The following is a 26,840-nucleotide window of genomic DNA, read 5'->3' as shown; positions in this document are numbered from 1 at the left end:
ATGTGTGTATGTACATACAGGTACATAGAACCAAGAAGAAAAGAATATAATAGAAATATTAGATATATATCGATACCTATAGATACATGTGGACATACATATCTATGTAGACATCTCTTCCCCCATATATAGGTCTACATAGGTGTATATGTATAGGGGTGTGTATATATACAGGTGTGTGTATATATATAGGGCAAGTTATATATGGCGTGTATATAGGGTTATATATATATGCGTATATATATATAAACCTCTATCTACAACTCTTTATCTCTCTCTATATAAAATGGGGAGATACATATTTACAGGGGTGTGTGTATATGCGTATATATAGGCATATACAGCTCCCCATAAATATATCTATATAGGCTATACACCTACCCACCCCAAAAAATTGTAAAAAAAAAAAAAGTATAGATACGGCGGGGGACGGCCCTGCGGAGAAGCCCCTGTCCGCCCACGGTAACTGTCCCTGCCCCGTAACCCTCCCCCGAAGCACCCCCCCGCCTTCCCCTTCCCCTTCCCTTCCCTTTCCCTTTCCTCTTCCTCTTCCTCCCCCACGCCGCCGCGGCGGAGGGCGGGGTGGCGCCGCCGGGAGCAGCAACGCCTTACGACGCTGTTTGTCCCTGCGCCGCCCCCGTAGCCTCCTGCTGGGGCAGGGCGCTGCGGGGGGCGGGCGGCGGTTGCCATAGCGACATGGCCTAGGCCGGCCGGCGGCCTGCGCTCGGCCCCGGCGGGCGGGGCGCGGGTCAGCGGCGGGGGCCTGGCCGGGCGGGGCCAGGCCGGACCGGCGGCGGCTGGAGCAGGTGCGGGCCCGAGTGGGCCGGCGGGGATGAGCCATGGCGTCGGTGAAGGTGGCCGTGCGAGTGCGGCCCATGAACCGCAGGTGAGTGAGGGGCTGCGCGACCCCGGGTGCAGCCGCCGCCGGTGCGGGAAGCGCCGTGTGCCACCCGTGCGGCGGCGGTGACAGCCGTGCGGCCCTGGGGGCTGAGGGGAGCCCTGCCGGGGACTTCAGGGGTTGCTTGGCGCTGGGCTGAGCGGCTGCTGGGAGCGCTTCGCCGCCCGGCAGGCTGGGAAGGAGCTCCCCCGTTGTGCTGGAAGTGCGGGGCCTGTGCTGGGGCGCTGGGCTGCCCATGGTCTCAGGCACTGGGCTGCCCCATCCTTTTATAACGACGGAAAGGCCACGTTGGCGAAGATAGGAAACTGCCGAGAGGCAAGGGCCTGCCAGGGGTGTACGACCAGGCTTCTAAAGCGTGGGATAAAGCCCCTTCGTCTAGAAACTGAAACTCCTTCTACCTGCTTGAAAGGGATTAGTGTCTAGTTCGTTTGTAGCACCAGCTTTTGTGGAGGAGCCCTTAGAGTAGAGGTTACTAGTAGGCTACTTAAGCTCAAAGTATAGAAGAGGCAGTCAGCCTCGTTTACTGTGTTGACAGGAGTTTATTACTGCCTTCCTGAGAGGTGTCTAGAAAATACATACATTTCTTTGGTGAAATAAGTCTGTCATATGCACAACAGAGTTAATTTTGACTGATATAATTTGAGAACCGTTTGTAGAAGATGATCAGACTCTACTGGCAGTGCTCGCTCTTCTTCCCTTGTTCTGGAATGATGTTGCCAATTAAAAAGGAAAGTGTTTCAGGGGCACGGGCAGCCAGCCAGGCTCTCACCATTCCTTTCACTTGATCCGTTCAGGTATTTACAAAACAAAACTTGCCAGGTTCTGAAAGTTGGTCAGTATCTTGTCACTTTCACTGGGGGTAAACCAGACCTTATGGCAATGAAATTGATGAAGGTAGGAAGGGGGAAATACTGCTGCTTAGTTTCAAGTAGTTTAGGCAGTTTGATGGAGCAGAGTGGTTAGAGGCCAGGCTTGGTGAATCATTTTGTCAGCCCTCCTGCTTTTCTCCTGCTCCCTCCCTTAAGTTTCAGCATATGGTCCTTAGAAAATTTATATATATTATTTTATATATATATAATTATTCTATATATACACTTCCTTCAAATCTTTCTGACAGCAGGTAGCATAGATCTTTAAAGTATTGCTAAGACTTGTTATTTGTAATGGTTTGGTAGCAAAGAAGTTTTGTTTGTGGACTAGACCCATGATCTGCGAAGAGACGAAAGAGACAGGGAAATGGAAAGCGTACGGCAGAAGAGAAAAGGGCAGTTAATTGTGATAGGCAGTGGAAATGGCAATTGATAAAAGTTTGAGTGGAAGTTTGCAAGTATTGTGAAAGAATATCACAGACAGTGACTGTAGGCCTGGCATCTGTATTGCATGTGGGAGGATAACTTGGATGGGGCTGGATCAGAGCATATCCAGAAAATTGTTCATGATCCATGAAAAAGACCAGAGCAGACAGAGGCTTGGTGTGATCAAAGCAGCAAGCCGGGAAAATGGTCTTTGACACTGTGTACTGAGTGGCAGTGGGCAGGCTGTGAATAAACTTATTCTGAAAACCAGTAGGCATCTGACTATGGGAATAAATGAAGTGTGAAGAGCCTTCCATTTCAAGTTGCCGAAACCTTGCTGTTTGCGGGATGGTGCTTGACGTTTATGAAACATTACTGGGAAGCTGGGTTCAGTGTTGTGGGATGTTGCTTCTAAGTCTTGATTTTTTCAGCATGGTTGCTGTTCAGCGTGGCACGTGGTACTGCAGCCTGGGAGCAGTGCTGGGGCCGATGGTGCTCCTTTGCTTCAGATAGTACTGGACTCTTGTGCTATATATTGTAAACCAGAGATCCAATAGCTTTTCCTGTTGCAATAGCGAAGGTATGGTGAACCCTTGGCTAGGAGTAGTAATCGTGTCTTGCTTACGTCAGTTTCCCTTGTGTCTTCTCTCAGCTGTGCTCCCTTCCCCTATATGAGTGACTGCAGGGTTTTGCAGAGGAAGGGTCTTTCTGCCTGTTCAAAGGAACTTTCCAGTTGAGTGTTCATTGTGCAGCACTTATTTTCAAAATCTTTAACCTGATACTGTATAGAGTTAGATTTAATTTTGTGTCTCTAAATTTGCTTTGGTTTGTTCAAAGCTTAATCATATAATGCAGCTTATTTCATGAGTCATTTTTAATTAGAGAAGACAGAGTTAATGAATGGTTATTGGTAAGACTACTGCATTATGGAGCAGTTGCGCTGTGTGGTATCATAGCACTGCTAATTGTGTAATAAGTCATGAACACAGATCTTGGAATGAATCATGTGATAGGAGGTTGTTGTTTAAGGATTACTTGCTGTTCCATGGCTTAGATGACAAACTTCAGTGTGGGTTTTTTTTTTTTTTTTCCCTCCTCCTGCTATGATTTATTTCCAGTTGTCTTGTTTTTTCACTTGACCTGGAATTTATTTATTTCAGTGCTGTTGTTAAAGTCCTTCACCATTCTTCTTAAAGTAGTTAACATCCCAAATTGTGTTACACAGAGATTACACTAGAGGTTTTTGACTATAACACTGGATAACATAACAAAAATGATGCCCTAGGGCTTTGCAGTTACTACTTTGAAATCAGTTGTGAGTGTGAACTTAGAAAGTTCAGTTACTTGGTGAGTCGCTGTCTGTCCTTTGGTTTGCCTCATTCAGTACTGAATTGCAGTGACAACCTTTCAGTCTGTGCTTGTATTTTAATGTTTCTGCAGAGTGGCTAAAAACCTGCCAGCTGGCAGAAGACTAGGTTTTCTTTATCGAGTAGAAATCTGCAGCGAGGTGAGGTTGGGTGGTTGATGTATTTTGCTCTGGCAAGTTAATGGTTTTGGTCACTATTATTTCTAAAGTTCATTTTCCAAAATGGTCACTAGAAACATTCATTCATTGTCTTATAATTTGGAGGACTTGACTGGAGAATCCCATATCTGGCCCCAGAAAATGCAGTTTCTCATCAAGATTCTGTCATTCCTCAGATTGGCTGTTTACTGGGCAAAAATATGGGGTTATAGAGAAGCGTAATTGGCTTTGAGGCACTTTTCTGTTCACCTGCTGAACTGATGATTTTCGGTTACTAGTTACTAGTCACTGTCTTCTGTACAGTGTGAGATATTTGGGATCCTGTTAAGCCTCATCTAATTCTAGCTCTCTGTTTTGTATCATGCACTGCATCTGCGCAGTTCAAATAAATACATTGCTTTATGTTCAGAGTCTTTTAAGAAGAATGAGGGGGTAATCTTTTCTTCCATTTTATGTTACATTTTCTCTGCAGGAAAACAAGAATTTTCAGTTAGTGTCCAGGGAAACCACTTTTATACTTTTTTGTCAGTTAAACCATCTAAAATATGCTAAATATGAAAAAATGTTTTGATGTTTAATAAAGGAAATATCAACTTGATCCTTTCAGATACTATCACTAATTCTTGTGCACCTCAATTTCTTACACCTGATAGCTCTGTTTTGTTTAGCTTTTACTTCATGGAGTAATAGAGGAAAACAAGCTGCTTCTGATTTTTAACTTTTGTAATCTGTTTCTCGCATTTGCATAAACTAATCATTGTACTTAACTGCTTGAACAAACCAAACAATGGTCATATGCTGTCCTTACCTGTGGAAGATGCAGCTAACATCAGAATATGGGTTTGCACTGCAGTAAGTTCTTCTTCGCTGTGCTTATCCAGTGCTCTCGGTGTTTTTAAATGTTTGTTTAGATGAGCCATGTAGACTTTCCCACAGCTTTGTTCTTATTTCCAATACAATGAAATAGAAATTCCAATATGATTTAATTTTAAATGATTAGGTTTTTAGCCCTACCTGCATGTACACACTCCTTAGATTTGTTTTCTAAACAGAAGTGACTGATGGGGAAGGCAGAAATGCATGTCAGTGGCTATAGTGCTCTATGTGGTTATACAGTCAATCACAATTGTCGCATCAAAATGAACAGCTTTTATGTTTGATAGTGGGGAGACAGAGAAAATAGGTTTTCTTGCTTAGAGAAGACTGTTCTGTGACTCAGGAATTTGCTTGGATTAAAAGCTATGCGATACCAATACTTTAATCCACAAATACATTATGCACGATTATTCATTAGGTGTAAGACTGGCCCTCTTGATTTTACATTATTACACCTTTCAGTTATGCTTGTAAGTCTAACATGCGGAGCTGTTGTCAGACTACCTTGGGAAATGTAGGACCAACATTATATTATCTCTAATAACTGCTTGCACAATCCAAGCCTCGGTATCAGTAGCAAAGTTTTCAACAGCTCAAATTGCTATAGCAATGCAAAGGACAGAGATATAAAATAAGCTGTTTCATTTTACAAGGGACATGTGACTAATAGTGTCTTTGTGGCAGCAAAAAGAGATAAACAAGTAAACAGTGAAGAGCCAGCTGAAGTCTTAATTTCCATTCCAAATGTTTACAAGTGATTTAGGTAGGAGTTTACTCGGGGTATGAAAGTTATAATTAACTATCCGTGCTTTCTAGATTTGAGAAGGGAAGAGACACATGGAGAATGTATTACAGAGTTTCCATTGCAGGGAAAAGGGGAATGAATTGGTATCTCATGATGAATTGCTGTGTCTAAAACGTCAGTTACTGTGTATATTTTTCATTTTCATGAATTTGTAAAGATAGGGCATTTTGACAAAATGTGTACAGCATCAGTGTAACTCAGGTAGAGTGAGAACAGATGGAAGGATTACAAGCAAGGACACCCACAGTGAAATATCATATCAGTCTCTGAAGTGCATGGTGAAATTTTTGCTGTGCCTGTTTCTGAACACTGGTTGTTGGTTGTTGCTCGTAAGAGGCATCAAGAATGATAGCAGAAATGTAACTCTGAGCTTTGATATGGCCAAGTGTTGCAGTACTGTCACTTTCTGAACTACAGTACCGATGAGGATAAGCCATTTATCAGGAACTGAGTTTGCTGTTTCTTACATTAAGTCTTTGAACTTCTGTTTTAATAATGGTGCCTGTGATTTGATTTATAATCAAGTATAATTTCTGTACTATAAAAATAAGCTGAAATACCTGTCAAGATAAGTAAGGCTTTGGTGTGCCTGGAGTGAGTGTACTTCTCTCTTGCTTCTGCCTTTATCTGTGGATGAGTCTGAATCCAATAAAAATCTGCTTCGATGCTGAGCTGGCAAGATAAACTAGCAGTTCTGAATGTAACTTTTTCACCTTGCCATATTTCTTGTCCAAAACCTTGAATCATTTAATGACCTCCAGCAGATTCTTCTCTTTGGAAAAGTGTTCAGAGTAGATACACTTCTCTCCCTGGAAGTAAGCTGTGCATATATGTATGTACAAGGGCCTTCATCAGTGTGCTGCTTGTGTGGTTAGCATTGGTTCAGTGCATAAATGTGTAAACTCTGAACTGAGTTCTTGGATCATATCAAGTTGATACTAAGAACTTGAAGTCTGAAATTAAGAGTGCTTTTGGTTTTGTAAGGTACATTAAAAATGGTTTTATTTTCTATTTGTTTTCTCTTACCTCTTCAAAAGGAGTTAACAGTAGGTAGAGTTGTAGTCTACAATATGGTCGTGCACACCTTCTCTGAACAGGTCCTCTAGTCCAGGCAGGACCAGAGGGGTGAGCATCGTCATGACAAGAAATGTGTCATTTCTCCTTAATAATCACTACCTTTTACCTGACCTGATTGAAGATGTGCTTAGCGGGTGGGTTATGGTTGGCAATGGCTCGGCGATACCCGGTGGGTATGGCCAGGTTTTAGGGTGGCGTTAAGAACAGTGGGCTGCTTCGTTCATTTGGCCTTGCCAGCTCAACACAGGCAGGCTGCCGGACCTGAGAGAGCACAAAAATCTAGTACTTGTTCAATTGTGAGAAAGAAGTGTAGAATCTGATCCGTGTTTCCATACAGGTGAAATGAAATGATCGTTGTATGGCCCCCATGTTTAAGGTGTAGGACTCTGAGAGGAGTGGTGGGTAGGACACACAGGTATGCCTGTTCTGAAGGTGCTGTTGGCCCCTGGTTTTGATGGTGCTTGACTAGTGCTAGGGAGGCCTCTGCTTGTTAAATGTGGTGAGAACGTGTATTCTTCAAGCGCAGGTACCAACAATAAATTGTGACATAAACATTTGTAATTATGTGAAAATGCCCTCAAAGATTATAAAAGTCTTAGTGGTGATGGTAGTTTATGGCTGTTGTTATTGCTGTCTGTAGTTCTGGAATGAAGATGCAATTGAGCTAGCAGTGTTTGCTAGGAAATATAGGTGCTATGTATTATGAGGCTCCTCTAATTGGTATCTATCTGGATCATATATTTGAGAAAGGGATGTAGTAAGCTGTGTTATAGGGTTGCAAGCAGGCCATTTAAAAATTGAGGGAAGAGATCTTTCTCTTGAGAGTTGGGGAACTTGCTGTTGAAGCAAATGTAAGTAGGAGGGACAACTTGCTTGCAGCAGAGCATTGACTCAAACTTGTAAGGACTAGAGAAGGAAAAAAAAAAAGAGAAGACCCTAGTGGGCTTACAGAAAAGTCTTGTCAGTGGCAAGAATAAGTAAGAGGTGATGGAAATCTTACAATCAATATAGTAGCATGGGAGATGGTTGGTGTTTAAGTTTTAAGGTTTTGTTGGCATAAGGGTAGTAAGTAGTAGATAAGTAATTCGGGCCTGGTTATGTAAGAATGGCATCCATGAAGGGGAAGGAAAACGCCAAAGTTATTTTACTTGGTAGTTGAAGTAGAACATTGCAAATAAAAAACAGAACAGCCCCTCTACTGAAGAGTTTGTTGCAAGAGGTCGTAAAATTCAGTATTGGGAAGGCGTGTTAAGGAGCAGGGTCTGATGACGGTATGGCCTTTGCTAAAGTGAAAAGGTAAAGCCAAATAGAGAGGCCAACACCAAGGTTGATAGTTGGCTGGGAATTGGGATGCTGCAGGTCAGGATATTCTAGAAAAACTTGTTGGACTCTCCTTAGGCTTTTCTACAACAGCAGGTGTCAGCAGTGCTGAAGCAAGCTGAAACTTAGGGGTACAAGCAATAAGGGAATGCTAGTGTTCTCTGATGGTTTGCTTCTCTAGAATTTCTCACCTGTTGTAAAGCACATGGTCTTTGAGGCTTGTTTTCTTCTTTGTTCTATGCCATTTTCCTCTGTGGTTAATCTATTCAAATTTTTCTGCCTAAAGTGATGAATTCGAACTTTGGAGTGTGCTACAATCACAGTGCAGTTCTGATTTGCAAATATATTGCAAAGCCAAACACTGAAGTGGTGGTTGGTGCTTTCCCCAGCAAGCCCCTGGGTCAATATCTCATGAAGTCCTGTTTCTGGAACCTCATTATCTGAATTATGTTGGAAGAGATCTACAAAAATGATGGGAATTATTGATTCAAAAAATATTGAGCTACATGTGTACTCTATGTGTTATGACTACCGGAATAGATTAGGAGATGCAAGTCTAGAAATATTTGCAAGGCTTAAATGTTGAAAAGAAGAATTAAATATTTAGTTATGGCTCCTTCATAATATCGTGGAAGTAATGGAACGAAGCTAATAATGGATCAGCTTAAACAGTATCTAAGGAATTACTGCTAATGAGATAGTGCAGGTTGTGGATGAGTCTCCCGAGGGGAATGAAAGCCCAGGCAGTTGGGAAGAGCTCATTTCTTTGAAGAAAGTCATTACAGGAAACTATCTTGCTTGAATGGGAAGGAGAGACTAGACCTGGGTGACTTTTAAGTAGCTCCTGTGCTTGCCATTCTACCTCTGGCCTCCTCTATAGTGGTTTTTGCACAGCTTTGTATGTGAGAGAGATAATAAAGGGGGTATGTGGTCTTTAAAACAGGGGATCTTGCTGTTTTCATGTATCAACTGAGATATATTAGGGAGGAAGATTCTGAAGTGCAGAGCTTTATCCTTGTGTTGGTGGGCAGCAAAATGGAGCAGCCTTGACTGCTGCAGAAGGAGCTCTGAGTTTCAGCAAAACACTGGGTTCCCATTAACTGAAGAGTTAATGGTTGAGACTGACAGTTAATCTTGCATAAACCCTCAGAGATCAGGAAGCCCACGTATAGCCTCTGTTTACATGAGCTTATTTTTCTGTCCTTTTTACTGCTTTAATGCAAATGCTTCAGAAGTTTTTCAAGCATGTGGGATTTGTCACAATGACTACCTTGTTTTGTCTGTCCCCCTCCCTAGCATTGAAGAACAAAGACCTTCCAGTGCCAGCGGGGCTGGAGAACAGTGGTGGTGTGGGCATGTGTGGGGCAACGTAATTAAACTGGTCTTATTTACAGATTCTAATCCCCAAAACTTCACAATCTTAAGCATTTTGAACTTAAAACCTAGTTTCAGAATAATGTTTCCTAGCTCATTGATTTGAGTATTATCAGACACATTGCCAGGTTACCTATGCATGTTTTATCTCTAAAATGATGAACAATAAAATACTTTCTAACTCTGCTTTTTGTTGAGATCTCCCTGAGACCAGCAGAGAAGAAGGTAAGGAGTGTATTGTAGCTTTCCTGATGAAACAAAGTGAGAGAAAGGTGAGTCTGATTTCTCAGGCTTTGTTTATTTGAAATTAAGACCGGTTTTGAAATAAATGGGATTAGCACTTGTCTGTTTTAACCTAGCTGAGCTCTTGGACTTCAAGACTCTTAGAAGTCTGAGTATCTGAAAGGCAGGTATTGTTGGTAAGAACAGCTGACTGAATTGAAGAGCAAAGTCCTCTATTTTGCAGTAGCTATGAATACAAAGCCAGGGTTATTTATTGAGAGGGTTTTTCAGAGTTATCTAACAGAAAGAGGGCATACATGGCACTTGGCATCTTAATTGCTGATGGGCTGAAGTTCTTACTGTTGAAGGCTCAGACACTTCAAATATTGGCTTTATGAAGACTCTTCTCCAAAGAGTTTGCATTGTAAATAAAAAGTTAATAGTGAGATAGAGAAATCTGGAATACACCCATCATTTTTCTGTATGCTTTTACATTTGAAAGATCTTTGTACTTAGATAACTGAAGTCGTTTGTTGTTCAGTCCAGATTGTTTGGATGTGTCTCAGTAGAGGAAAAGAATGATAGAACAACAGCCTTATGGATTACTTGAGGGGCTAATAGATCTGTGAGGTTAGGCACAATTCTTCCCCCCCCCCCCCCCCCCCCCCCCCCCCCCCCCATTTCTAATTTGAGGACTTCTTGCCCCAAAAGAAAAGGACACTGCAGGGAAGCAATGTTTGAATCATGCTTTGTTATACACGAGAGGTTAAGCCAATACTTTATGTCTTGGGATGGCAGGAGTAAAAGAACAGATCACAAGAAACAAGGTATTAAAAGCAAAATATCACATGGATTAAAATCCAGGTGTCCTAGAGAAATTTCATACTATCATAATAGTTACAACAAAATTCCAAGATGTCATTCAGATCAACTTGATTATGTCTGAGGTTGTATCTTACATTACTTCTGCCAAAGGTGGGCATTTGCTACTTTTTCTTAAAGGCTGGCATCAAAAATGCGTGTGAGGGGGTTCACATGTGGATATCTTAAAACTTAGCTATGCAGGACTAGTTCCTGCTGGTAAGACCGTTACTAAGCCTGGTTTAATGCTCCATGTATTCAGGCAAAGTAGCTGCTGAGGTAGTTGCTAATTGAAGATTAAATATTTTTCAGGTTACTATGCAGTTGTTGACTGTGGAATGTGTGGATACAGTAACTTTTTTAAGTTACCTATTGCTAATGAATTAAAAATTTGCTTATGTGGCTACCCACAAGACCTAATCTGAGTTGCTGGGAGGTGAATTCTACCTGTAATATTATTGAAAATACAAATTTAAAAAGCAGATCAAGTACATGATTTAATGTAATGACTAGTCTGTATGTGTTACCACAAGAGTGCGTAGCTTCCCCCCAAAAGAAATGATTTGACAGAAGACAGCACAAGGACACCTGCATGTTCATGTTCCAGGAGAGCCTTACTGCTGTGGATTAAACTACTGCCTTTCAGTATTGTTGATAAAATTTATTCTTATGGCTGAAGGCGTTTAATCTAGGTTGTCCTTCATACAAGAGCTGATATGTGTGTACTAGTATATGAACTTAGGGAGTATTTCTGTTTCATGAGATATATAAGATTTCCCCTGTTTCTGCAGTCTCTGCCACTGGGTTTATTATTCTGGTTTCAGCTGCACTGTGAAAAAAGTTCTGGGAGTAGCAGAACCATCTCATTTAACTATTTGCAAAGTTTGCTAGTGCTTTTTATAAAACTGGTATCACAGAAGGGAATGTGGATATCATTATGTCTCCACTAGCAAGTTACTAAGATTATGTTGATCACAGAAAACCTCATGCCCACATAAAACGTGCTTTATGACAAAACTCTTTTAAAGTACCAAGTATGTGCACAGTTTTTCTCTTACTGAGACACAATTGCAATCATATTTCTTTTAACTTCAGTCCCCATGAATCTTTTCTGCTGTTTTCTTGTCTGGCTTCTTAAGGTGAAACTTGAGAGACGGCGCAGCCCGTCTGTCAGCCAGGTTGGTCTCATCTAGCAGCTTTTGAACGTGCTGGCCGAGGTCAGCTGGATTTGACAGCTTGGTAGAGGTCTTGAAGATAATGAAGATGTGTTGTTCAGAGGAAATGGGTTGCCGTAAAAGTCTGCAAAGTCTGCAGAGCTCTCCCGAATGAGGGGGAGGCTGCAGCCCTGATCAGCTACCAGAGCATCCGCCTAGGAACCTCCCTTCAAACTAAATCGGAAGGACATCTGATTGCAGTTGCTCTCCTTGATGTACAATTTGTAGTTGTTAACTTTTAGACTGTATTAGTAAAAACATAGCTTCAGTCATTTAATATGTGCTTGTAGCCATATCAGTTAACAGCATGGGGTCACTACTTTGAGCTCGGGATATGCCAGGCTATTGCCCTGCTATGGAGACAACTGTGATTTTTATACAGTGCAATCATGTAGTACTGGTGACTTTAAGCTGTAGTGGATTCCCAGAATCTTATGATTAAGCCAGATTACTTGACTTGTTCTGATTTAAGGTCTTAGCCAACATATTGAAACTACTTGTTATTGATGTTTATAGAAAAAAATATTTTAATCTAAAGGGTAATGAAAATTATTTTATTTTTGTATACAGACCACCAGATACATGTTTTTAATACTGCATCTAGGTGTGGAATCACATTTAAAACTAACATGCTATCTATAAAACAGTTCAATAGGTATTGAAGAAGTTAAAACAACAAAACCACAAAACCAAACAAAACCATCTGAATAGGAAAGAGAAAGATTGCACCAACTTCAGTTTTCCTGTAGTTACACAAAGTAACAAAGAATTTACTGTGTAAGAGGGGTTTTGTTTGACTTTTTAAAGCATATGGTTGAATAGACTATTTCTCCTTTAAGAGTTACTCAGACAAAGGAAAGTGCTCTTGGTCTGTGTAATTCAACGGGAGGTCAGGGCAAACACACAGTATGTTACAAGCTGCAAGAAAATGCCAAGGTCTTTCTGTGACACTGTGCTTGTTTTTCAGTTAAATCTACCTTGAATTGTCCTGGTCATTAAGCAACCCTCATGCTTTCACTTTGTGACCCCAGAAATACACCTGTGTAGTGAACAAGCAGAGTGATAAAACAGGAAATCCGTGACATTGTGCCTAAAATGGAAACATAAGGAGTAGCAGGCACTTTGCTGAAAAGAAAAGCCATTGAGCATGGTTGAGTTGCTTTTACAGGTGCTCAGATTATGTTTTTGAGTAGTTGAAAACAAAATCACACATCTGCTCTTCAGTATAAGCCTTTCACAATAGATGTTCCATTAGATGTCTACTGTTAAGTGAATTTCCAAGAGTATATTTTACAGACCTTTTTCTATTTTGACACAGAGGTGCTCAGCAAGCCGTTCAGGTAGTGGCTGTGTCCTTGTCTGTGCATCCTTGGAGGTGGGCTGAAGTGGTCTTTCGAAACACCATTTGGGAAAACGGATTGCATTTTCTATCCTGTCTTTTTTGGTTTTCCCCTCCCACCCCCCAGATGAAACACATCTCATTCTTTCTGTTCTTTTCCTGGCGTGGTGTCTGACAGGTATTACGGTAATCACAACTGATTCCCATAGTACCAATTTAATGGAAAATATAATATCATGATTTTCTAATGGGATAAACTATAATGAATGCTCTAGTGTCTAAATAATACAGAAAGGATTTATAAAAAGCCACTGTTTAGCTAACGGAACCTTCCATTGAAGGACCTTAAAGGAAGGAACTTAAAGATTAACTTGGAAGAAGGCCAAATACATTTTGCATGTCAGTGAAAAGGGTTTTTCTAAAGCTTCCCTTAATTTATATGTGAGGTAATAGTGGTTTTCTGTGCTCTTGTCCCTTCTCTCTGTGGAAGGATCTTCAGAAAGTCTTGTGGAGGACTGGGTGAGTGATAAAATGAACAGGGGTCAGTGAAAGTTATTTTGAAACCTGTAGATACTGCTAACATATGGCTGCCTCTAGTATGATTTCAACTAGATGCCTGTGGAGGTGCAAAAACCGCTCTGGTCTTTGCCCTGAAAGTAAGCAGGGGATATAAGGGAAGGAGAGGAAGAAACTTGCCATAGAGATACCTTCATTGGAGCTTTTTCCATGAAGCTGCTGGGTTTTGATATAGCTGCTGAACTACCTTCAGTCTGGGGAAGTTCTCATAAGCCACATGCCCCTTGGGCAAGGTTTTAGTAATTTCTCTTCAGCACAGGTAAGCCATTTACCAAGTTATCCCATTAGCAGACAAGTATACTAGTTCTTTTAAGCATATCTTGGTACTAATACTGATACTGTTTATACTAAAGTGCCAGTATTATTTGAAGTCGTTTTTCTGACACCCCTCCCTCCACGCCCCCCGCCCCTTTTTTAAAAATTATTCTTTCTACTCTCTTCCTCGCAATTAATTGCTAGATGACTAGCTGAATGTAACAATAGTAGAGGGTTAATAACAGCACAGGGCTGATGTATGTCCTTATGTCTGTGCCAAGAAACTTGCTTGTCTGATCACTTTGTAGTTTGGTTATGGGTCAGGCGATCACGAGTTACAAGTTTCCTTCCCTTGTGATCCTGGAACTCCATCCACGTGGTGTATGAAACAGCAGCGAGAGCAGCCCGGAGGCTGGCCCTGAACACTGCTGTGTGAGCAGATTGGGCGGGGGTGGCGGGGGGAGCAAGCTTTCTTAAATCATCAGAGCGTTAATTGTGAATTAGTTTTGGCAGCCAGCCCTTTTACATTGCTTTGTGATGAGGGGGCTGGAATTAACGGGGCAGTTTGGTTAGTGGCTGGGGCTTGTCTCTGCGCTGAGGGAGGGCTAGTGCTTCCTATGGATGCTGGTTGCAGTAGGGTTCTCCTAGCTCTGAAAGTTCTCAGAAGGGTACCTAACGCTGCAGTACAGCTGTTTACAGCCTAAACCTTTAATTAAAGTGGAACTTGCAATCAAAACTTTTTTGAAAGTGACTCAGCCCCTGCTGAACTGCATTAAATGAGTCCCTGGAAATAACTGGCATCACACAAGCAATTGTTTTTGATGGGTTCCTCTCAAACTCTTCATGTGTACAATAAATTATACTTGGCTGTCTTGAAATGAAGCTTTAGCATTTGATTCCCGTGAATTCTTTCCACTTCATTCAGGTTGACTTATTGATTCTGATCATAGTATTACTGTTTCAGGTTGTCCTCTCCCTATGCCTTCCCATACAAAAAAGCAAAATTCTGAATTCTGTTCATGATTTTTTTTTTTTATTGGCTATTGCTCTACAGGGCCTTTTTTTCCCTTCTTTTTTTCTTTCTTTCTTTCTTTTTTTTTTTTTACTTTGAAATTTTCATTCTTTAATAAAATTTAGTAGTCTTATCAGTGTTATCACAAAAATTAATGTCTATAGGCTTCTCAGAATTTTGTGTAAGGCTTTAAACATTTTGCATCAGGTTTCCGTAATATGGAGAGCTGGCTAGGTTTGGGAAGGAAAGTACCAGTTTTCCTTCATACATCTCAAGCATGAAGAAATTGAGACAAAAAAAGGAGTAAATCTGGCCCAAATGTCTTCCTACCTGGAGTCCTTCCAAACTTCCTAGAGCAAGCAGGTCACAAATCTTATTTGAAACAGATTTACGTAGTAAGATAGACCATTTAATTGGGCCACATGACTTATTACACCTTTGCTGAGCAAATAGCTTCAGACAGGTAGAGACTGTTGAGGAAGCAGGATGGGTGGCAGCCATCCGCAAGCTGCGTTATTGTGATGCCAAAATCTATTTCCTACTAAAAAATACCATTGGACACTTCTCTGTTTCCCTGTTTGTTACCTGTAGCTGTATTTTAGTCTCTTAAGTGTAGACCTAGTAAAAGCTGCTGAGGATGACATGGAAATGAGTGAAGGTGCATCTCTTACAGCATGTTTTTCTGTGGTAGATCTAAACTCAGTTGTATAATTAATGCTGTAATTATTGCAATTATATATTTTTATTAGCTTAGAAAAGAACTTAAAAGTGCTTACTGAAGTATCAGTACATTATTTGCTAAATCTTTATTCATTAATATAGATTTTTAAATGCGTTTTGCTTTTCTTTAGAATTTCTTCTGGAAAACTGAATGTGAATGGAGGGTGGGTGCACAGTCAGCTAAGGAACATAGAACTGGTGATCCAGTGCACCAAGAGGAAGAAAGTGTCACTGAAATCCTGAACTTGGGTCTCCTGCTACTAGGAGGAAGTTTCTGTTTCTCTCTCTCTCTCTTTTTTTTTTTTTTTTGGTTGGTGCAGTGGATTTTTTTTTTTTTTGGTTGGTGCAGTGGATTTTTTTTTTTTTTTGGTTGGTGCAGTGGATATCCAGTAATTGCTGAGATACCATACAATATGGTCAAGCAGCACTTCAAAGCCCTCTGCTTTGTCAGGTGACTCAGATGGTTTTGGAACAGGGGTGTGTGTTAGATTTGGGAAGAGAGGTTTTGTGTGGTGTATATAGCAGTCTTCCTCTTCTGGCTCTTTCATGTGGATGTTTTTAATAACACAGGAGATGTTGTCATTCAAAAGCAGCCTGCATTACTCTTATGGCCAACTATAATGAAATCCCATCTCTAGCAAGCAGGTTGATACATGCTGGTTTTAGACACTAAGGTAATGATTTTTTATGATAGTTTTGAAAACAGAAACATATGATGTGAAATAGATGGCAGGTACATGAAAACACTGCTGCAAAACTAGACTCTTGCGCACCGCCCCCCCCCCCCCGGCCCCAGAATTGATGTGCTTCGGAAAGCAACAAACCCATGTAACGCTCCCTTGGTAGCAGAGCCGCTCCTGCACAGCTGTGATGCATCACAACTGAAAAAATAAATTGGGTACCTCATTTCTAAGAGAGTTTTAAAATACTGGGGTTTTGTGGTTTAAATATTTAGTCCCTGTTTCCTAGGCTTATGGGTAAATGGGAACTGCTGCTAGTAGGGTGGTGGTAGGAGGCAGGGTCTTATCTCGTAGTGTTCTGTTTCGCAGTTCCTTAGAGCCACATAATTGACTTCGCTGGGCTTTGGATCAGACTACTCCAAATTAAGAACAAACCACTTAATTGACTTGCAGAGTCAAACTTCTGAAGCAGGTTTGCCCAAGCTGCTGCTCTGTTTCTAGATGATGGGATTTGGAGGCAAGCCCAAGTACTTCAAATATATCCCATAGCAATAAATAAACATTGGTCACAACAATTAAAAAATGACTTATAAATGAATTCACTGGATAATTGACTGTTGCAAGCAACCTGTTGAGCGGAAATATGACTGTAGATAATTGTGATATGTTTTATTTAACATATTTGTCTTTTTCCTTTCTTTTTTCCTTCCCGCCCCCCCCCCCCCCCCCCCCCCCCCAGGGAGAAAGACCTTAATGCAAAGTTTATTATTTCAATGGAAAAAAATAAAACTACAATCACAAACTTAAAGGTGAGTAAACATGATTTAAAAAAGGAATTCCTAACTGAACTAACTGAATAGTTGCCAAAACATGTCTGGACAAACAGTGGTGCTCACTGCACTGTGGAGAACAGCTTTAATTTTTAAAATACAAGGTTGAGATTTTTTTGGCAAATAGATTTAACTGTTTATTTGCTGCGCTGTGGTGTTCTGAAAACCACTCTACGGGCTGTATCTCATAGGTCATTACTTAGCTCAAAAATGAAAGCCAGCAATGGAAGAGAGGTACCTGTCTGGTAGCTATTAAAACTTTGCTTCATCTGTAGAAGAAGTCTTTTGGAATTCCCATGAAAGTGAACTAAACACAAAGTACCCACCACTTGCTGTAATATTTTGATGGTATATTTTAGCATTTCTTTCAGCAAGAGAAATCACGCACAGCAAATATGCTTTTGGAAGACAGTTTCCGATGACAAATATATGAAAAGGAATTTCACTGTGTAGTTTGTTTAGACTGATTCAGATAGCAGTGAATATTGCTGAAGTATAGTGAGCTGTCATGCCTTGAGCATGATGATAGCCTTAAGCAGCAAGTCTGTAACAGCACTGTAATTATGACTCCACACTGAAATGCTGTTAACAATGCAAAGGTCTCTTTGGCTCCTATTAATTATGTGTGTAGGATAATCCTTTATTATAATCTGAATTTCATATACAGGACTGACATAACTGGACATAAGTATTGTGATAAAAATGTACCGTGGTAGGAGTAGTAAGCTAAACCCCAAATAATTCCTGCTCTGCTATCTTGTAACATGACTGTCCTTCTTGCTGAAGGGAGTATCTGTTGCTGATTTCTTCACTGATGTTGGAGTACTAGGCTAACCTGTCAGTATAAATTTCTAAATGTGTATAGCCTTATGTTGAATTTGCATTCTGATTATTTATTTTAAAACGTTTTTAATTGCTTCATCAGGATGTATCATACCAGCCCTTTTTTTTTTTTTGGTATTTTTATTTTTTAAATAGGTACCAGAGGGTGGTACTGGAGACACTGGACGAGAAAGAACTAAGACATTTACCTATGATTTTTCTTATTTCTCAGCAGACAGCAAAAGTCCCAGCTTTGTCTGTCAAGAAATGGTAGGATTTCTGAATGTTTATTTTTTTTCTCCTTCCTCTTTCCTTTGGCTTGAAAGCATTCTTTGAAACTTCTTTCCACTGCTAGTGCTTCTTGTGTAATTTAGAAATTCCCTAGGCACCTGAGAATTTGATTTTTTTTTTTTAAACTTACCTAATATTGTTAAATTTCTTCTTTCTAGTTCTCTGATCTGTCTTGTAAGGTCAAGTTAGAAAACTTCCTTGAGAGCTAAATTTGTTTCTGAAAAGCATTTTTGAAAAAAAATCACTTTTAAAAAACAAGCATGTATCTTTAACTCACTTAGACAGAAACGTTCCTCCTATCTGGTTGAAGTGTTTTTTGGGTTTTTTTTTGTCCAAAAGTCTTGGTACACCTTAAAGAAGACTCCTATTTCTCCTCCCTTGATTATTCAGCCTAGGAAAGGACAAAATTGCCTTTCTTCCTGCACACTCAGAACAGAAAATCAAACTCAGAGCTATAGGTATTACTTAAATGAACAGATAGATCCTCCCTTGACCTCATATTTCATGTGAACATTGAACCTTTTGCTGTTTTACATTCCCAATAAATTTATTAAGTAAAAATAAAGTGTTTTGTGATTACTGTCTTCTCTTTGGATTTTGTGGAACTTGGGGTGCTGTACGCTTCAAGTGAGAGTATTTATTCCCCACTTAGGATAATGCAAGGATTTGCTGAATATGATGTAAGCTACTTGGATACATACCTTTTTGGTATGTACCTCATCTATTCTGTAACCCCCAAAATCAAGGATAGTGGTATGGCTAATCCTAAAAGCCTCAAAATTAAAACTAATACTAAGAAACAAGAAGTTCAAGCCTATATAAAAAATATTTATGAGAAGGACAAGCTTTGCTATTATATTTAATGACTGTAATTGAAAGGAAATTTATACCTGAATTTTCTATTTAACCATCAAAGCGGTAGGTCCTCTTTTTTTTTTTTTTTTCCTGAAAGCTTCCTTTTTTATTTCACTGAGTTATTAGTTAGTTATTATTAATCCAAACATTTGTTCATCTATATTCTTGAACTTCCAGCATTGTTATTACTTGATGATACTCATTTAAGTAATACATTTTTTGCTATATTCTGTGAAATATCAAGAAGTATACATCTATTTATACATCTGTTTGGGCATTGATGTGGAAATATCCTAATTACTTAAGCACTGTGGCAAATTTAAGTAGTGTATTTGAGTGCAATAATTGGAACCCTAGTTTCTGTAAGCAGGTGTTGCAGGACATATGGCTTTACTAGAACTTTAGCAAATGCTTTAAGCTGAACATTTAGAGAATTATTTATTTTAATTAAAGCAGCTTTGATCACGTATTTTTTCTGATCTCATTTTAACTGAAACTTGAGATTTTGGTGGTGGTTCTACAGACACAACAAATGTTTGCCTTAAGTTTGCTCATACAAATTGATTAGGGACTCAGTTTACTATTGGTTTCATGAAAATGCATATATTTCTCAGTGATAACTGATACCCATATTCTCAGTTCTTCCTGATATAGATGAGTACATCTCCATAAAACAGTATTATTGATGTTTCAATGCATATTTGGAAAAGTCTGCAAAAAGTACCATAAAAGTAGTTATAGAAATTCTTCTTAAGCACCAATTGTAGCTTAGCTTTATGGATATTTAATTCTTGGATGATTTAGGTAGCTGTTTCTTTACCTGACTTTAGATACTTCTAGAAAGCTATGTTAGATGAGACTTGTTAGAAGAATGCCAAGAAAAGAGTCCATTGTTAGGCTGTTGCTGTTACAATGCAGTTTTTTTCCAGAATCTGAATATGGTATGAAATAATGAAGTTAATTCTTGTTAAAACAGCCATTTGTAAAACTTGAATTAATATAAATGTATATCCAAGTTGTATCCTGTGTTGGTGTCCAATTTCTGCTTATAAGTGATAAACTAAGTTCCATATTTTAGGTTTTTTAATTTGTGCCATTTTGCCTGTTTCAGAGCAAAGTTGAAGCAAGATCAGTATAACTTACCTGTGTCAGAAGCTTAGAGGAAAAAAAAAAAGAATTAAGATACCCATATAGGGATCACTGCAGCAGCCTTGAGCAATGATTTTTTTAAAGCTGTGAGCTTTATGTTTTGTAGTAATAGGATGCTAACAATAAAACCTAAGCATGGCTTAGATGTCCATGTACAACACCCTGCTATTACAGTGTGCCCCACAACCCCAGACTGCCTCTTTCATCCTTACTGGCAAGAATGCTAACTTCATTTGCTCAGTCACGCTATTACTGTCCCTGTGTCAAGTGTTATTTTAATTACAATGTGAGCAGCACATGGAAAACAACAGGAATTTTCAAACCGTGGGAGTGCAATTTCTGAACAAATGCTGCACAAGCTATTGTTTTGCTTGTTACTAGTTTCATATTTAATTGGAAGACTTTGTAGTTAAGCTTTTATCAAGTTGCTGAAGAATTTCCACTTTACTGCACCAGTGGCGTAGAGGGGCATCTTTCATTCACATTTGCCTTGTCATGGAATAAAATTGATCTTGATTGTTGGTATTGCAGTTGCTTAGTGTGCTTTGTTCATGATTGTTATATTTTTCCATTTGAAAGGCAGAAAAATATTAAATGGAAGTCTGTCTAATATTTCATGCCCCATCAATATGCCTTGTAGATGCAAAATGTGCTTTAGAATTCAAAAATAGAGTGGGAGTGGCAATTTACCATCAGGCTATTTGGTTTGTATTTCCAGAAGAGAAATAAATAGACTTTTGTTGTTTACTGCCCTTTTGTGACAAACGAGTATCCCAGACACTTGTTTCTGACAAAGTCCCATCCTAACAATGACTTTTCTTCTAACCTGTGTGTTAAGCCTCTGTTCAGACAACACTGACTGTAACTGTCCTATGTACTACCTCAAATCACTGTGCAGGGTATGCACACATTTTTAAAAGGGAAAATGTAGTCAAAACGGTGCATAAGGAATTGGTGCAGGTGGTGAGGTAAAAACTTGAACATAGACAAAGGGAAAAGTGGCAGGGGGACTACAGGAGCAGTTACTCGGGGGAGAAAATTCAACTAAGGTGCTACTTTTCAAATGACAAACAAAAGGGGAATTGTGCTTTGGCTCGTCTTTATACTCCTTTGCTCAAGGAAAGGTCAAGTTTGAGTATTCCAAAGGCATGCTTGCAACTGAGCCTTAATGATTAAAGAAATTAACCAGCAGTCCTTCAAGGGAGGAGTAGCATGATTATACTGTGCGTGTGCCATTTGCTGTTAATAATTACTTGTACACAGTGTTTAATTTAAACCACGTATACTGTGGTCTAGTAGCCAAATCATCTGAAGCATTGATGAGACTTTTGAAAATCGTGTTTGTATTGGGAGACTCAGATCAATATTTTCATTGAGAGAAGTGCTGTGCCAAGTGTTACTCCTTGCCCAGCGGGATATGGATGGAAATGAGGGGTATGGCAATGAAAGGTCAGGAATCTGGGAGGGGTACTGGAGCCAATATTGCAGAGGATGGTGGTGAAGAGGTCTGGTGAGAGATGAAGTTATTAGGTGAGAACAGACTCTCATAGTGGGGTGTGGAGGAAGGATCTTTACCAGTTTGTAAATGTTGAAGGAAAAAGAGAACGGGCTAGCTAATGAAAGAAGGTTACTTAGCATATAGAAAACATGTTTCCATGTTTGTCAGCCTAAAAAGTATTGGTACGTAAAAGCCAGTTAGGGAGGAAATATGGAGAAAATAATGGGCCGTTTTCTTACACTTGGTTAAAGGAAAAAACCAAAATCAAACAAAAAAACCCTCTAAAAACAGAAACCAAGAAACTACCAGGATCACTGAAACATTATTTGCAGGACATGGAGAACTGGCAAAGATACACAAAGTGAGTAGATATTAAAAATAAGGAGAAGTATATTAAGTGTCTGGGATTACCTTCTTTCTACAGCTCTAATTTCTTTCGGCAGCATTTTTTGTTCTTCCTCATGCCAAGCAGATCTCTGCCAGAAAATGAAGTATAAAATATACTGTTGCAAGTTGCAGTGCTGTAAACTAAATATGGTTGTAAAATTCAGTATCTTATTTGAAGTACTAATTTCCTGTCCTATAGTAAATATCATCGATGATGCCAATAGCTTATATTGTGGTAGGTTATTGTTTAATATTTGCCATGCTGGACTGATAAAAAACTTTTTTCTACAAGCTTTTGTTGTCTTAAAAAACTTTCTTTGCTTTTAGGTTTTCAAAAATCTTGGTACAGACGTGCTTAAATCTGCTTTTGAAGGTTATAATGCTTGTGTTTTTGCATATGGACAGACTGGATCTGGGAAGTCCTACACCATGATGGGAAATGCGGTATGTTGTATTTTCATAGAATCATAGAATACCAGGTTGGAAGGACCTCAAGGATCATCTGGTCCAACCTTTCTTGGCAGAAGTACGGTCTAGACAAGGTGGCCCAGCACCCTGTCCAGCTGAATCTTAAGTGTCCAGTGTTGGGGAATCCAGCACTTCCCTGGGGAGTTTATTCCAATGGCGGACTGTGAAAAATTGTCCTCTTGTGTCCAAACCCAATCTCTCCAGGAGTAATTTGTACACATTACCCCTTTTCTGTGTGAATCCTTGTAAGAAGGGAGTCTATCTTTTTTGTAGCCACCCTTTGAATATTGGAACGTGTTGATTAAGGTCTCCGCTAAGCCTTCTTTTCTCAAGGCTGAACAAACCCAGTTCTCTCAGCTTTCCTCTTATGGCAGTCTTCCCAGTCCTTTGGTTGTCTTTGTGGTCCTTCTCTGAACCCTTTCCAGCCTGTTCACATCTTTTTTGTATAGTGGAGACCAAAACTGAACACAATTCTGGGCATGGCCTGCCAAGCGCTGAGAAGAGTGGCAGAATGACTTTATCTCTGCTGGTCATGCAACGCAGCATCCTGTTGGCTTGCTTTGCTGCAGCAGCACACTGTTCACTCGTATTGAGCTGGCTGTTCACCAGGACCCCTGTGTCCCTTTCCACAGAGCTGCTCCTCCCCAGCCAGGTAGACCCCAGCCAGTGCTCCACGCCTGGATTGTGTTTTCTCAGACCTTACATTTATCTCTGTTGAATTTTGTAAGGTGTTTGTTAGCCCACTTTTCTGCCTATTCAGGTTTTCCTGTAGGATGGCTGTCCCTTTTGAAGTGTCCACTTCCCGACTCAGTATGGTGTCATCAGCAGACTTGCTGAGGGTACATTTCATCCCATCATCCAGATCACTTATGAAGATACTAAACAGTGTTGGGCCAGGGGACCCCAGATGTGACAGGCTGCCAGTTTGAAAGGGGGCTGTTTACCACCCCCCTCGCGCTGAGGCCCGTCACCAAGTTACCCCCCACCACACAGACCACTTGTCTAGACTGTAGTGCATCAGCTTCTTCAGGAGGTGGCTGTTGGAAACTGTATCGAAAGCCTTGGAGAAATCCAGGTAGAAAATGTCCACTGCTCGCCCTGCATCAGCTGAGCAGGTGTTTTTTTTTTATTATTATTTTTTTATTTATTCTGTAGCAATGCATTGAAATTAGGCTATTGCAAGAACACGGTTTTGTGAAATTATTACTGATACTGTCTATCTGCTACTCACCCTCCATGTAATCAGAGGTTTCAGAAGCTGTTTGTTTTATAGGTAGATATATACAGTTGGAAGACGTGTCTTTCAGTAATGCTCTGTCATGTTGGACAAAAAGCAATAATTTTTGTTCAGTAACAAACCCCAAAATTGCAAATGTTTCTGCTTATTTTCTATGCCAACTCAAGACAAGAAAAAAAGAAGATACTGGTTTTGAGAACATGGATGATGAGCCCTTTCTTAAGAGATCTGTTTTTTAGACCTCTTTTTAAAGGGTCAGAAGATTAAACTAGCTCCTTGTCCCCTGTTTAGAGAAGGCCATCAAGTGAGGAGTAGAAACTGGGGATGAGAGTAGCTAAATGTAAGTTTCAGCAAACCATTATAAGATGATTGAGTAACTTTAAATTTAAGGATTACGTCCTGTTGAGCACTGCAGTGAAGACTCTGGAAGAGGTAGGTGTGATAGGGGGAATATTTGGCAGTTTTTGAGTAAAGGATGGAAGTAGTTTCTTGCAGTTGCCTCCGTGCCTGTCCAAGGACAGAAAGAACCCACTAAACTGTTGGGAGTGGAGCAGTTTAAAAGGGCCAGCTGAGATGAAGCCTGTTGGCCAGGCAGCCTCTACAGGTTTCATCCCGTAAGGTTTAATCCTTGGGGAAAAAAAATACATCACATCTTCTCCCAGCAGAATTGAAAAGGAGAATATTACCGCTTGTCCTTCCTTAGATAAATCACTCTTCTGAAATGTAGTAAGATTGGCCATGTTGTACCTCCTTTAGCTTAGGAGAGTAAATTAGCTGTAAATCTTTTTCTTTCAGTTGTCACAGAATAAGTAGCTTTATATTTAACTTCAAAATGGTAAGCAGAATAGACTTTTGTAACCAGAAAAGATCTTATGACCTAGATGTGGATTTCTATTTAAGAAATTTATAAAAGTGACATTTTTATGAGACTACCTCACTGTATGTAATGACCGTAATCATCAAGACATTTTGCAAATGAATAGGTGCTGAAGTTTGTTTGACACTATTCAATAATAAAGGTCTAATCTTCTTGCCATGATACATAAATACTTTAATCTGGCTTTGTACAGAGTGTGTATAAAATATACTCAGCCGCCAAGTTAAATGCTTGAAAATTGATGGCCCTGTCAGAGAGACTACGGTGCTATAAGAAAACTTGAATTGGATATAAATTTTCTTTTTTCCTTACTTCTCCTTAAAAAGTATGATTTCTATTCTCATTTTGCTTTCAGTATCTGCTGTTCTTGGCTCTGGAAGGCTTCTTCTGCAATACTGTGTGCAACAATCATTTCAAGAAATATGTGGACCAGTTAGAATTAAGTCTTGAGCAGAGACACTGAAATGATCAGAGATCTATAAAATACGATCTGTCAGGAAAGTCAGGCTTGCTTATGCAGAGAAAGGAAGATAGTGGAGAAATAAAAAGTCTTCCAAGACATGAGAGGCAGCTGCAGAATGGAAGGGAATGATTTGTTCCCTATGCCCAAGGTAGATGGGTAAAGCCCAGTACATTTAAATTGCAATAAGGAGTTTTCTGGCTAGATAGCACAGAAGGAAAATGGGCTTTTAATGAGAAAATTCAGCTCTGGAGTGAGCTACCTCTTTTGGTTCTACAGATTTCCGTGACTGGAAACTCTGTAACCCAGAAAAAAACCCTGTCAAATATGTAGTTGATTCTGCCCTGGAGCTGTAGGGGGTGAAAAGGGAGAAAATGTTTCAATATAGTTTCTAATGAAGAGTGTACATTCTGTAAGATGTAAATTTTATTGATAAAATATGCTGAGAACTGTGTGTTCCTCCTTTCTCATCGTTATATTGCTATGGTTGAAGTTACTCAATTAGACCTAAATTTTCCTATTTTGAGACCTTTACAGTTGCTAAATGATGTCAGACACTAATGACTTGCCTGAAACTTTGTGATGGATCTTTCATATTTTTTCATTAAGCTTTAATTAAAACTATTCAGGTGTTTCCAAGCATGAGATGAAAGAAAAGTCTTTTTCCCCTTCCAGTGTTCAAAAAAAAAAAAAAAAAAAAAAGCAAGCGTATAGGAATTTCCAACACTGAACCCTGAAACTTTAACTGGAGGTAGAGAATGATACAGATTGGGAAAGGCTGCTCCTCTGTTAACAAAGGCAACAGTCTCAAAAAAAAGCCTGATTAAACTGCAACTGCAAGTTTCTCCCTTTGACTAGGAGTTGTTATGTTTTTTTTTTTTCTTTTTTTTTTAAACCAAAGTGCAGTAGGGTGAAGGGCTAGGTATGATAGGAGGAGAACAGATTATTATTTCGAAGAATGAGACCTGGTTTGAGAAGGACAGAGAGGGTCTGATTAAGAGGAGGAGGAAGTCGGAAAAGGGCAGAATGGAGGGATAGAGTATAATTTTTTTTTTTTTTTAAAAAAAAAGACTGGATGATGAATGAGGAATTATATCGGGGCAAAGGAAAGAAGAAGAGTAGCTCAGAGGTGGCACCTGGAAGAAGATTGCTGGGACAGAGAATGCAGGGGGAAGACGAAGGATGAGGACAGAGGGGGCCAGAGTGGGAGAAGACTGGTGTGCGCTTGGGCAAAAATGGTCAGATTTTATGTGGGGGTCTGAGTAGAAGAGAAATCTTTGCTTGTGGAGCACTCCCCTGCCAGAATGTGGTGCAGGGGAGTCTGCTGTCCTCATGTTTTTCTGCTGCCAGGTGTCTGTAGAATGCCACCAGGCAAACTCTTGGGTGCCTGGAGTGTCTGGGCTATGCTCATGCTGGATGTTTGGGCTGATATGTCCTATTTGCCTCCTGTTTAATTATAAGGCCCCTAACTCTAAGCAAGAACATTTCTTGCCTCAGCGGCGCATAGAATTAGAATTAGTCCATCGCATCAAATCTCTTGCGTGTTTTTGGACTGGAGGCAAATTATAGCTGGCAGACTGTTTTGTAAGCTACTTCTGAGTTTGCAGCTCTGAGCCTAAAGCTTATCTGTATGTATGTGTCTTCACCCTTTATTCCTGGGAGCTATGTTCACTCATTCCAGCTCTGAAGGAGTGTTAGCTGCTGTCCCGAAGTGGTGGGTAGGAGGTGTGCCCAGCAGGTAGCTGGTCATCTACATAACCAGACCCAGTGGGATGGGGCAGCTGGGAGCAAGCAGCCCCTCGTCAGCTGGGAACAGAGCTGCGTGCGCTCCCCTGCTCCCAGCTCTGCGGCTGGGGATGGCCCTGGCTTTCATTTACTGCTTGCCTGGAAAGGGGTCTCCCTGGAGCAACACGGAGA

General features: G+C 40.1%; 1 protein-coding gene across 6 annotated transcripts in view; it reads left to right on the top strand.

The window, feature by feature from the left end:
• Positions 1-624: 624 nt before the first annotated feature.
• KIF16B (kinesin family member 16B) overlaps positions 625-26,840 on the top strand; it is a 142,159-nt gene continuing 115,943 nt past the window's right edge. For 2 of the 6 annotated variants that reach the window (XM_055816408.1, XM_055816407.1), the window contains exons 1-4: positions 634-886; positions 16,789-16,858; positions 17,858-17,971; positions 22,209-22,325. In XM_055816408.1, the coding sequence (XP_055672383.1) occupies positions 840-886; positions 16,789-16,858; positions 17,858-17,971; positions 22,209-22,325 (348 nt within the window). In that variant the 5' untranslated portion in view covers positions 634-839. Of the gene's footprint in view, positions 887-16,788; positions 16,859-17,857; positions 17,972-22,208; positions 22,326-26,840 lie in introns of all 6 variants that reach the window. The other 4 variants (XM_055816403.1, XM_055816404.1, XM_055816405.1 and 1 more) reach the window with 4 other exon arrangements.

This window comes from Falco peregrinus, chromosome 11 (assembly GCF_023634155.1).
Source record: "Falco peregrinus isolate bFalPer1 chromosome 11, bFalPer1.pri, whole genome shotgun sequence".
NCBI classification, from domain to species: Eukaryota; Metazoa; Chordata; class Aves; order Falconiformes; family Falconidae; genus Falco; species Falco peregrinus.
The sequence above is the reverse complement of the archived record's forward strand: the minus strand, read 5'-3'. Positions and strand labels throughout refer to the sequence as shown.